Genomic DNA, 12,147 nt, shown 5'->3' on the forward strand with positions numbered 1-12,147 from the left:
AATGTGTTGAATCTCACATGCATTCAGTTTTGGGAAAGTCACTTTGCACTGTAAAATCAAATAGCTATTCTTACTTAAATTTAGTTATAACTCAGTTATTGTCTTTTGTTGATTATGTTGATTTTGCTTTTTTAGATTACTTGGCTAAAAGGAGTAATTTAATGTTGAGGTGGAAAAGTGAACATGATCATTTAAGTCAAGTAAACTATACTTGAATTGCTTAAGTTTTGCTACACTGTGAAGTTAGTTAGTTAGTTAACCTTACTTAACCTGTTAGTTAACCTTAGTTTAAAAAAAACATGCAAACCGATTGTCTTGAAATTACAATGTAATAGGAATTCCAAGTTGTGCAAACAAATGCTTACTTTGTGTAGTACACTTACACTATGAGAATTCCTATTTAAACTAACTTGGCCATTACAAGTAAAGTATATTGTGTGTTTATTAAACACAAGGTCAGCTAACTGATGTTACATTTCCCACAATGCATTTCCAGAATGCCACTGCCCTGACCCACATATTTGTAAAGATATCACATATTAATCCTTACTGAAATTCAATCAAATTACAATAAAGTGACAGTGACACTAACAGTTATATACTGTTGGTGTGTAATTTATGTGGATGCATCGCACAAGTAGATGACTATCCAAAACACTCTGTGGGTAGAACATCAGCAACATGTTACGTTTATTTATATATTGTTTTACACTCTGAAAGTACTGCACAGAGAAGGGGAAACCTCACTATGTACCACCAATATGTGGCACACACCTAGGTTTGTCCAGCGGATCAGGGAACCCCCTAATCTTTGATGTCCACAGTGAGTCAGGACTTTGTTTTTCCATTGCATTCAAAGGCCTGATTTCTGCAGTTCAGTGTATACATGATATTGTGAAGGCATTGGGGTTGATATTAATATCCTGACCAGAGAGGAGAGTGCCATTTAATGGACAGCCACTAACACCCTTCTAGTAGCAACATAAGTTGCAAGGAGATCACCCAAAAATCCTAATCAAGCTCACATTTAGCCTCAGTAACTTAGCAGAGACAGGGTACCTGTATGTATGTTTTCCAGCTACAGATCTGTGTCTGTCTATAACTGTCAGCACTAGTTCACATGATTAGTCTGTTTTGGATAGTCATTGATGGGGTGATGTATCAATATAAACAGTATATATAGCCTTTAGTGTCACTGTCACTTTATTATTGTAACTTAGGATTGAATTTCAGTAAAGATTAATATGTGATCCCTTTAACAATATGTAGGCCGGGCCTGTGGCATTCTGGAAATGTGGAAATTCCATGTGCCGAACAAAACTGAAACCAAAATATCCAAGATGGTGATGGTGTAGTCTACAATGGAATATACAGGTAAAACATTTATCATTTTTTCAGCAGTAAGTAAATGTCACCGATCTATTGCCTCAAATTCAATGTGTAGATATGGAATATAATGAACTTAAGGCATTAGTTTTGTTTTAGCAGTATAATAAATGTCACTGATCTCTTTCTTCAAATATATAGATAGATAGATAGATAGATAGATAGATAGATAGATAGATAGATACTTTATTGATCCCGAAAGGGAAATTCAAGAATTGAATTGAATTGAAGAACAAATTGAATATGTAATAACAGTGGTTATTATTACATAATTGTCAGTTACAATCAGGGGTGCCACTAGACCCAAAAATCCAGGTCTAATCTGATGATAATAATATTAATCTGCTGCCAAAGAGGCAATAGGATCTAGTTTACCTTAAACCTGAACACACAGTACAGTTCAATACTTGGGCACATGCCCCAGTAAAAGGGTCTATAGTGACGCCCCTGGTTACAATGTAGATTTTAAAACAAGAAGTATGCGGCTGTTGTGGTAGATCGGAGTCAGAGAGCAAAGTGGATGTGTCAGGGGAAACATTTGACAAATAAATAAAAAAAAGAAAATGTGCTTACTTTCTTTTCTCCACTGTTAGAAGACGGAGCCGTTGCTCTTTTCTGTAGTTTTTCCATTCTGCAGGTGGTAACTGGTTTTACTGGTTTACCCACTTTACACAAACTGAGCACATGGTATGAGGGTTAACGTTTGACAGAAGGGCAAAATGACTTTGTTTCTTATGGATAGCACTGACATTTGCCATGTAAATACCTTTATTGTCGATGTAGATATGCTCTTATTTCAAATCTAGGTCAAGTTTATTAGACAACCCCAGCTACCAATGGAAAAAAGTAAGACACCTAAAATTATGTTTCAGGATACTTGGCTGCAGCTGGATACTTTATATTTGTCATTGGGTTCCTTTAATTCTTTGTGTTTCATTTAGTCTCCACAGGCAGACAATCACCCCTTTGTGTGGTGCTCACAGCAGCCGTCGGAGGCTATGCTATCACAGCCACTACAGCACAAGCAATAGAGGCAGGAGACTGGTTTATCAAAAGCACCACCTTACCAGAGGTTATTCACATGGCAGAGGACACCGGTGCATTTGGTGTGGGTCTGCTGATGACCTGCTTGGCACTGGGCATTGCGCTGTGGTCAGCTGCAGTGGGCATCAAGTTTGCCACAGGAGTAAATAGTCTCTTGAAGATGCTAGGGTTGAACACTTTGACAATGATCTCCGTGGGGCCGTTGATGGCCCTGGGAGCCTCAGGAACTGGAGCTCTGCTGGGGACAGCTGCTGCATCTCTCCTGGTGTGGGGAAAACAGGGACTCTTCATAGGACTCAGTGTTGTGATACTAGTCAGCTGCATTGTAATGTGGCCTCTCACTCCAGCATTGAGAAATCCCCCTGAAGAATGTGTCCTTTTAATGAAACAGCTAATAGTGTTCTTGATTATCCAGTTCATTGTCATATTTTTGGGGATTATTTTGAGCTTTGTTCATCCAGGTGCATATATTTTAATGCTAATAATGACATGGGCCACCGTGGGTTCAGAACCAACTCGCCAATGTACGTTAGCCCAAAAACTGTTGAGACATGTTCCTGGTCAGATGCCAGATTCAGGGGATTTCTTTGTGTACAGTTTTTGCATGGTGACCTTGTTCACGGGTTTTACAACTGGAGCTACAGCGTTTTTTCTATCCTACAGACAGCAAGCACAGCAAGCCACCAAAATAATACTGTTATCGTGTGCACATATTGGACCACTGTGTGCCACCATAATGGGATCTGTGATTGGCATCTACTCCATGCTGGGTTTAAAGACTAAAGATGCTGAAACAGTGGCTCTCGGTGCAGTAAGCACAACTATATTGGCACTGAAAGGTGTTCCAGCAGCCCTGGACAGCCTTGGACCGTGTGGCACCGCAGGTCTGCTCCTGGGAGTGGGCAGCATAGCAGGGCTATCTGTGGAAGCTGCTGTAATAGCTGCAAAGATGAGGTACCATGGACCAGGCGGTGCAGGTGCTTTGTTAGGGGCATTTGGGGGTGCTATTTTAGGGACAATATCTTTATCGATATCTAGAAAAATACTATTATGGTCTGTAACGACTATTGTGGCTGCAATTCCAAATCTTGAGAGAACTGAACGAATTGGATGTGGAGACGTAAACACACTGGAAAGTGCTGTTGAGGGTGCAGTGTTTTTTGGCATAGTTGCTCTAGCAACAGGAGCTGTAGGACTGGCAGTAATAGTTATTGGGTTCACAGGAAATACAGGGTTTGTCATAAGTATTGTTGTCAGCTTAGTAGCAATCATATATTTATTCAAATTGACTAAATAATGCATGTTTAGGCTACCTCAAAGCATTATGGTGGTTATTGCATTTAGCAGATGTTTTTCTTCCAAAGTAACTTACAGAATATAAACTTACAATAGTTCAAATTAACAGTAAACATTTTTTAAGGAGGAACCACTGAGGAAAATAGTCTTAAATCTGACCTATAGCGTTTATGGCAGGTCGATACAACAGACTCAGGCTCATCAGAGACTGCAGTGGGCGATTGGGGATATAGAGCTGGATCATGGCATTGAGATAGCAGGGAGCAGTACATGTCCAGAGTGAGGGATTTGAATTGAATTCTGACTGCTATAGGAAGCCCAATGCTGAGTGGCCAGGAGTTACATGTGTCCTCTTTGGCTGATTAAAGACTAGGGCTAGGGAATAGGCCTACTGCAGCATTCTGAATGAACTGGAATGGTCTCACTGCAGAAGCAGGCAGGCTAGGTAGGCCTATGTATTGCAATAGTCCAGTATGAAAATAACCATAGCCTGTACAAAAAGTTGTATGCCATCTTGTGTCAGATAAGGTCTGATCTGCAACCTTCTGTAAAGGATAAACCATCATGATTTTGCTATTGAAGCTAGTTCTGGGCTACATGCTCATCAATTATTAATTCATAATTAATTAGGCCTACTGATGTCCTGTGTTTCATGTCAGAAAAGTTCGCTGAAAGATGGCTGGCCAATGACAGCAAAGTAATTGCCGTATGTCTTGTATGCATTACAATGGTATGTTTGATGAAATGCCTGAAAATTACGAGGCCGTGTGCCGGGCCGATCTGAAAGCTTATGCTGCCACCTAGTGTATTAAAAGTTTACGTGAAATCCGATCAGTCTCTTTTTCAATAATTGTTTAATTGGTCAAAAACAGAATATACGTTTCGATTTTTGTACAGTAAATCGAATTTGTTGATTAAATGAATCAGAAAGTAATAGGAAAACTTACAAAACACGTAATTTATTTTAAAAAACAGTTTTTGGAAAAATCATTATATTCAGTGACGTCACTCTCACCAGCCGATTCATTACCCAACATGGCGGCCTCCCTTGTCAGATTTGTCCGTGGAGGGATCCACAAGACTTTAAATCGTGAGTAACCTTCAAGCTTGCCTTGTTCATGAAGAACACAAACATATTAAGGATCTTTAAAGTGGCAGGACAACCCCATTTTTACCGAACGACTTATTTTATCGTTGAAAGCCGCACAAAACAGTTGACCTTCTCAGCATATCAAACTAGCACGCTAGCAGTCGCTAGCCAATGCCATCGTTTGCTGTGCAATTAAACCGTTTCCACTGACCTAGTGTGTTCACAGTGTTTACTATTTCTAACGTTGTCAACAGAACATCACAATATATGAGTTTCTTCACCTATTGTAACGTAAATAATTGACTGGCTAGCCAACCAATTGTGTGTATAGTTGAATGTAATCAATGCGAGCTAGCAGTTATTATTGGCTATCATGTGCAGAATTTAACGTTACGCGTGTTTGTATGTAGTCTAGTTGCGGTTGTTGGTGGCATGGTAAATAACAGAATGAATGCAGAAATCCCTCAGAAATACTTATTTTAACGTAACCTTTGTTGTAGTGAGTCGGAACGCCGCTCTTATCCAAACGCGGTCGGAAACTACAACTACTGAAACCAAGCGTAAGTAACAAACGTTGCCTTCATCCAATGTTTAGTCCTAAAACTCTTAAGTTTGCCTCAGCCTAGTGTGCTTTGTTAGTTGTTAAGAATTCATGTTGTGTTTTTCAACGTCCATCAGAATAATTAACGTTAACTTACTCTCAAACAGCAACTGTCAGACCTAAGGATGCCGTCGCCCACAACCAGTTGTCTGCTTTTGGAGAGTACGTGGCGGAGATACTACCAAAATACGTTCAGCAAGTCCAAGTGAGTTCTATACTCTTAAGTATGACCTTTGCCATTTTCCTTTTCTTTCACCGAAAAATAAATTGATATATCCATGCAGAGCAAGGTCGTTGTGGGTCTCCTCTTGAAGTCTGGTGAAGATATTGTGCAATATTTATCATACTTATGAGCACACTTGTGATTTCAGGTGAGTTGCTATGATGAGTTGGAGATCATGATTCATCCTGATGGAATAATTCCTGTTCTGACATTTCTGCGTGACCACACCAATGCACAATTTCGGAACATGAGTGACCTCACGGCTGTGGACATCCCCACACGACCTAACCGCTTTGAGGTGCTGAGTCTTACCATTTCTGTTGTTTTTTGTTTGCCTTTGCTTAAAGACACCTACTGTGATTGGCATTACTGTTGTTTCATGCCATTAACTTTTCCCAATGTTAGACTGGATCAGTTTTATATTGATTATCATTATTATATGTTGACTGAGCCTCTGTTACATTGATATTCCTTTGCTCTGAGATTATACTTGCCTTGTTGGCTGTGTAACACCTGAAGCTTTAAAAGATATAAGTAACTTTCATAAGTGTAATTACCGATTATACTCACTAGTTAAATTCATGCCTTCTTCTTTGTCCTTATAGATTGTCTACAACATGTTGTCTCTTCGCTTCAACTCGCGCATCCGTGTGAAGACGTATACAGATGAGCTCACCCCTGTCGATTCCAGTGTGTCTGTTCACAAGGCAGCAAACTGGTATGAGAGGGAGGTCAGTACACATGTTCCGATTTAGACTCCGATGTACACTGAAATACCTGTTTATTTTAAGAAAATATCAGTTGCTTTATACAGACCGCATGCAACAATTTGTCAGTTTTTTAAAGCATGTTTTTAAGAAGCAGCTAATAGCATCTTCTGTAATTTTCAAATTAAATTTCATGGTGTATATAGAATATGTGAAAAACAGACAAATACACCTGTTGTTTATATGTTGCATAAACAAATAAAACAAATGTCTCAGCTAAGTCCTTAACCCGTTAGCCCGCGAATGACCTGGTACTGGGCCTTGTTACCCTCCTCCCCCTCGTACTATACATCAATTCTATACACCATATTTACGAAGCACCATAGTCATACTATACATCGTTTAAAAGTTAAGACTCTCAGGAATCAAAATGTAAAACTTTCCATGAAAAAATGTGTTTTGTACATTACTTTATTTAAGTAGAAATATTTAGGGTCTGGCTATGAGTAATGAAAATGGCCTAACTTCTTGCAAATTCAAATTGTTCTCTCGTGAGAACTTTGGATTTCCAGGGTAAGGATAACGTTCACAGAGCACTGGAAGGCTATTGTCCCTGTTTTACTGCACCAATCATTAAAGGAGAATTCCGGTGTGATATTGACCTAAAGTGAGTTGAAACATGATACCGAGTGTGAACGTATGTCTCATAGCTCACCTTGGCTTGTCCCCTGCACTCAGAAATCTGGTGCTAGTTAGCCAGGTAGATAAATAGATAGATACTTTATTGATCCCCAGGGGAAATTCAAGTGCCAATGCTACCAACAGTTTTTCGTTGCGGTGCCTCGGGCATCGGCCTAGCCATGCAAATAAATCACTGTTTTACACCATTTACGAGGCTCAAAGTAGCTCCATACTTCATTGGTAGACTTCCGAGGGCCTTGACATTTAAAACGAGACATGGAGAACTTTGAAAAAGCACTGGTAGTTTATTTACAAGATGATTTATACAGACAGTACCTTAAGGAATTTTACCGTACAACGCCATCTTGAATTTAGTCACGATAAGTCGAGCGATGAGTACAAACGAACATGTTTGCACGAACGAACATGTTTGCACGAACGAACAGGTAACAGGAAAGCAAGCCTCTGGGGGCAAGAAGACTGAAGCAATGACGTTGCGCGTGGATTATAAGGGAGGAGGAAGTACCTCCTCTGTGTCTCACACGTCAGTCGTCCAGCCAATGGTGGCTGGCATAATGAAATATGGCTTTTGGGGAACCCATGACGGTGTGTCCCATAGTGAGCTGCAAATTAACCATTTAAGATATTTAGCTAACCTTTTGTAACTATCAAAGGCTATTTGTTTTTGTTTGCGACACAGGTCAAAGAATTAACAGTGGGTGTTGTTTGTAACTGACAAAAGTTCTTGTTTTTCAGGTGTGGGATATGTATGGTGTTTTCTTCGCCAATCACCCAGACCTAAGACGAATCCTGACAGATTACGGATTTGAGGGACATCCCTTCAGGAAGGACTTCCCTCTCTCTGGATATGTCGAGGTGAGGATGGGTGACACTATTAACTCATTGAATGCCAAGCTGTTTTCAGAAGCTTTGTCCTAGAGTGCCAGCAATCTAGACCATTGTTGATGATTTTTGTACAGCCACAGCATATTCTGTGTTATAGCTATGAACACATACAATGGCTCGTTTGAAAGGTGAGACTTTAAGCTCTCAGTGGGTGCAAACCGTGTATTTCTACACGCTTCTGTTCCTGAGAAATCGCAAGCTAAACAGTGGCTAGTTTTCATCAAAATCGCTGTTTCTTTTTTCTAGAAATGGAGATATAACGTCTTTCATGAAATATGAAGTGTTGCCTGTAAAGGAAGGGGAAGTGACCTAGCGAGACCTGGCGAGACTGCCACCTAGTGATAGACCCACGAAAATGGCCTGGTTTTGAGCTGACGTGCATGCGTTACTGATTCGACCCAAAGCGGCAACCAAGTTATGATAAAATGTCCAGATTGTGCGTTTTCATGAGTATTCGATCATCATATATTTAATTTCCATATATATTCCATATTTAAGTTCCCAAAATCACATATAAGGTGTGTTAGAGTGTCTAGTTTCGTAAGTAAAAAAAAAAGCTAAAAACATAATATTAAGTTTTTGGCACTCAACGCATGGGAAGGAAAAATGTAATATTACGTTTTTGGCACTCAATGAGTTAAACACTCGTGTTCAACTTTCTCCCACATTACCCCAGTAAGAACAGAGGTGCGTTCAAAGGCGAACGTTCGCTAACGTTTGCAAACAATTTTCTGTTTGCCTTAGAGTTTTTTGCGAATGTTGTGAACATTCGCAAACAGGTTGAAGAGGTAGTTCTCTACGAACATGTTGGGAGTTGGACAGAGAGTTACCATTGAGATGAAATATTTACACAAAATTGTTCAAATGTATATGTTTATACAAACATGGTCGCCGCGAACGTTCACTTTCGCAATTCAAGGAATTTTAATGCGCCTTAGGATTTCTCCACTTAAAAACGTGTATGTGATTGAGAGCTTGCTATTTAGGTTCTAATATTACCATAATAAAGAGAAGGGCAAGCACAGTTTCCTGTTGTTGCATCAGTCACTTTGTAAACACTCAGTCGTCTATCCGAGGGACGCCACCTTACATGGTTTTCCTCCAGAGGAGCTGGGTTGATTAAGTGTGGAGCCATAGGCCCCCATTTGGGACCTGAGTTTGGGATTACAGCTGTATAACATTGCTAAGAAGGGCCAGTCTCTTTTTAGACATCATCAGAGGAATAGTGTGAAGCCTTTTTGCATTTTTTTTTTTTGTCATTGTCTACTAGGTCAGGCTGGGTGGACATAGCCCTAGTGTGAAATTGGTATTTTGTTCTCAAAATGTCTGTTAGTTGTTTGTTTTATTTATATATATATATATATATATATATATATATATATATATATGTGTGTGTGTGTGTGTGTGTGTGTGTGTGTGTGTGTGTGTGTGTGTGTGTGTGTGTGTGTATGTATGTATGTATGTATGTATGTATGTATTTTAGCTCTGCTGACCAGCAGATGGCGTTAGTATCGCATTGCCTGGTTGTCTGATCCAATTGAAAAGCAACAACTGGCGCTGTTGAGATGACCCAAAATAAATATATGTGGATATTACGTAACTGTATTTTTAAATGCACTTCCTTCACCTCATTCCCTCCATCTGTTGTGTTTGTAGGTGCGCTATGATGACGAGGTGAAGCGTGTGGTAGCCGAGCCAGTGGAGCTTGCCCAGGAGTTCCGCAAGTTTGACCTTAACAGCCCGTGGGAGACTTTCCCAGCGTACCGGGAGCCCAAGGATGCCCCGAAATTGGAGGCTGGAGATAAGCCTCCTGCAAAATGATCTATCCGTTGTGTGTTGTATCCCACTGCTACTCTCGATGCAGGTATTTATGTAAATAAACAAACAGGTTATGTGCATCTTTGGTCTCTAAAATCTCATGGTGGACTGAAGCTCAACAAGCAGAATAAAGATTATATAGATACAAATATGTCTGACTCATCTTTTTACTCAGTTGGTTAGGTCATAACATGTACTGATTATGAGGTATATCCTCCCGTCTCTTGCACCAACCTTTTCATTTTATCATGTTCACAAATCAGTCATAAATTATCATTTCCATGTGCCAAAATTAAGAATCCAGAGTGAGTAATAGTAATAACAAATATAACGGGGGGGGGGGGGGTCACTTGATTTATTCAAAACACTCTTCATTAGGAGAGGTGTTGGCTTCTACACAGGTTGCTGATCCTCATCAATGATTACAGTGATACATTGTTTTCACCCCCCTTGGATATCTCTCTTTTTTTGCTTTCAGAAATGGAATCTTTGTTTACAATAATTGACAAAAATCTAATCTTTAATGTCAAAGCGAAAGCAAATTTCTACAAAATAATGTTAATTAATTAAAAATATATAATGCAAAATAAGCAGTTGCGTAAATATTCACCCCCCCCCCCCCCTAAAGTAACTGACCTAAATCAACAGTGGTACAGCCAGTTGGTGCTAATAGTCTCACAATTAGTGAAATAGAGATCACCTCAGTGCAGTGAATGGAGTCGAGTGAAATTCATCATTAAGGAATGTAAGGAATAATAATAAAATAAAATAATATAAAATGTGCAAATCTGCCTAGAGCCGGTCGTCACCTGAAGGTCAGAAGGAAGAAGGTTTGTTGGTCTGATTTTTGGTCATCAAACTAGATACTATTTTTTTTACACTGCACATCACCAAAAACACACCATCCCTAATTTGAAGCATGGTGGTGGTAGCATCATGCTGTGTATGCTTCGTAGGCCCAGGAAGGCTTGTATAGGTAAAAGTAAAATGAATTCAGCAAAATATAGGGAAATCCTGGTGGACAATCTGATTCAGTCTGCAAGAGAACTACAACTTGGGAGAAGATTTACTCTCCAGCAAGACAATGAGCCGAAGTCTACAGTGAAAACTACACAGAAATGGTCTTAAGACATCAAGGTGAATGGTCTGGAGTGGCCGAGCCAAAGCCCAGACCTCAATCCTATAGAAAATCTGTGGCTGGACTTAAAAAGGGCTGTTCACACCTGATCCCCTTCCAACCTGGTAGAGCTTGGGCAGTTTTGCAAAGAAAAGTGGAGTAAAATTGCAGTATCCAGATGTGCAAGCCAGATTGAGACCTATCTACGCAGACTCCATGTTTTAATTACGGCCAAAGGTGCATCTACTCAATGCTGACTTGAAGGGGGTGAATATATATGCACGATTTAAATTATTATATCACTTATTTTAATTTTAGTATATTTTTAATTAATTAACATCACTTTGCAGAAATCTGCTTTCACTTTGACATTAAAGAGGGGATTTTTGTAAATTATTGTAAAAAAGGCCACATTATAAAAGCAGTAGAAGTGGAAATATCTTTGAATTCCACTTTATATCTTTGAATATCTGTGAATACTTTTTATAGACACTGTATATGCTGTGATTGACCTTTACAGAGAATTGCAATACTCTCCTTTGGTTTTCTTGTGTTTATTGATCTTGAGTTGAGCTTGGCAAAAATCCATGTAAGCATTCATTTTTAGAACACTGAAGAAATATTGTTTTATTACATAGCAGAAATGCAATGGCAAATGACACAACCATAAAAGTAGAATAACAAACAAAATACAAATATTTCCTGTCATTCCTGTTCGTGACCAGAAACTCCTGGTCAACTTTGTTATGGTACCTTATGAAAGTCACTGAGTTAAGATGCCATTAGTGGAACATGCTTGGGTTTTTATTCCACCCAACTTCAGGTCACAAAATACAACTCACATAAATAAAGATACATCTTCAATTGTGAGGAATGCAGATGAATGCATACAGGCCATTATGCACTGCAGGAAGCAATATGTGATGCACACGATTTCATAAAAGCATGCATGACAATAAAACACTGGGACCACTGATGTGTTTTCAATGATGCTGGGCAATACAGAGGACCCGTTTATGCTACTTGATTTTTTAAAAAAGATTGAAACTTTTTGTGTGTGCTAGATATTTTTCCTCTTTGTTAGGGAATGTGTCAATGGAATTTTACAATCTTCAAGACAATCAAAAGTTCATTGAAAAAATAAAGGACACATTTAACAGCCCTGTTTAAAGATTTCTTATAGGTGATTTTAGTTAAACCACAAGCATCTGTTGGTTAGAGACTCTTTGTGCTTCTTAGTTTGGAATTGAAATCTCAAGTTAGCCCAAGCTATATCTG

The 12,147-nt window shown here is 39.2% G+C and overlaps 2 protein-coding genes across 3 annotated transcripts; both read left to right on the forward strand.

Annotated features, from left to right (window-relative positions):
* Positions 1–1,307: 1,307 nt before the first annotated feature.
* LOC121681955 lies at positions 1,308–4,675 on the forward strand. 2 transcript variants are annotated; one of them, XM_042061924.1, is made up of 3 exons: positions 1,308–1,374; positions 2,193–2,232; positions 2,328–4,675. In XM_042061924.1, the coding sequence occupies exons 2-3, from the start codon at positions 2,223–2,225 to the stop codon at positions 3,725–3,727; spliced, it is 1,410 nt and encodes a 469-aa protein (XP_041917858.1). In that variant the 5' UTR covers positions 1,308–1,374; positions 2,193–2,222; the 3' UTR covers positions 3,728–4,675. The 2 variants fall into 2 exon arrangements, with proteins under 2 accessions (XP_041917858.1, XP_041917859.1); XM_042061925.1 differs by having other exon boundaries at positions 1,339–1,374; positions 2,170–2,232.
* A 37-nt stretch (positions 4,676–4,712) lies between these two features.
* Positions 4,713–9,901, forward strand: ndufs3 (NADH:ubiquinone oxidoreductase core subunit S3). The gene is made up of 7 exons (XM_042061926.1): positions 4,713–4,816; positions 5,317–5,376; positions 5,525–5,622; positions 5,789–5,938; positions 6,246–6,371; positions 7,785–7,904; positions 9,591–9,901. Exons 1-7 carry the CDS (start codon positions 4,762–4,764, stop codon positions 9,753–9,755), a joined length of 774 nt encoding a protein of 257 aa, XP_041917860.1. The 5' UTR covers positions 4,713–4,761; the 3' UTR covers positions 9,756–9,901.
* The last annotated feature ends 2,246 nt before the right edge of the window (positions 9,902–12,147 follow it).

The sequence above is a fragment of the Alosa sapidissima genome, chromosome 14 (genome assembly GCF_018492685.1).
Source record: "Alosa sapidissima isolate fAloSap1 chromosome 14, fAloSap1.pri, whole genome shotgun sequence".
NCBI classification, from domain to species: domain Eukaryota; kingdom Metazoa; phylum Chordata; class Actinopteri; order Clupeiformes; family Clupeidae; genus Alosa; species Alosa sapidissima.

Bases quoted from the DNA above. Each gene is read 5' to 3' on its own strand.
- ndufs3 (XM_042061926.1), top strand. From the start codon at position 4,762: ATGGCGGCCTCCCTTGTCAGATTTGTCCGTGGAGGGATCCACAAGACT. The intron at 5,939-6,245 runs GTGCTGAGTCTT...TTGTCCTTATAG, and splicing joins CACGACCTAACCGCTTTGAG to ATTGTCTACAACATGTTGTC. The intron at 6,372-7,784 runs GTCAGTACACAT...CTTGTTTTTCAG, and splicing joins CAAACTGGTATGAGAGGGAG to GTGTGGGATATGTATGGTGT.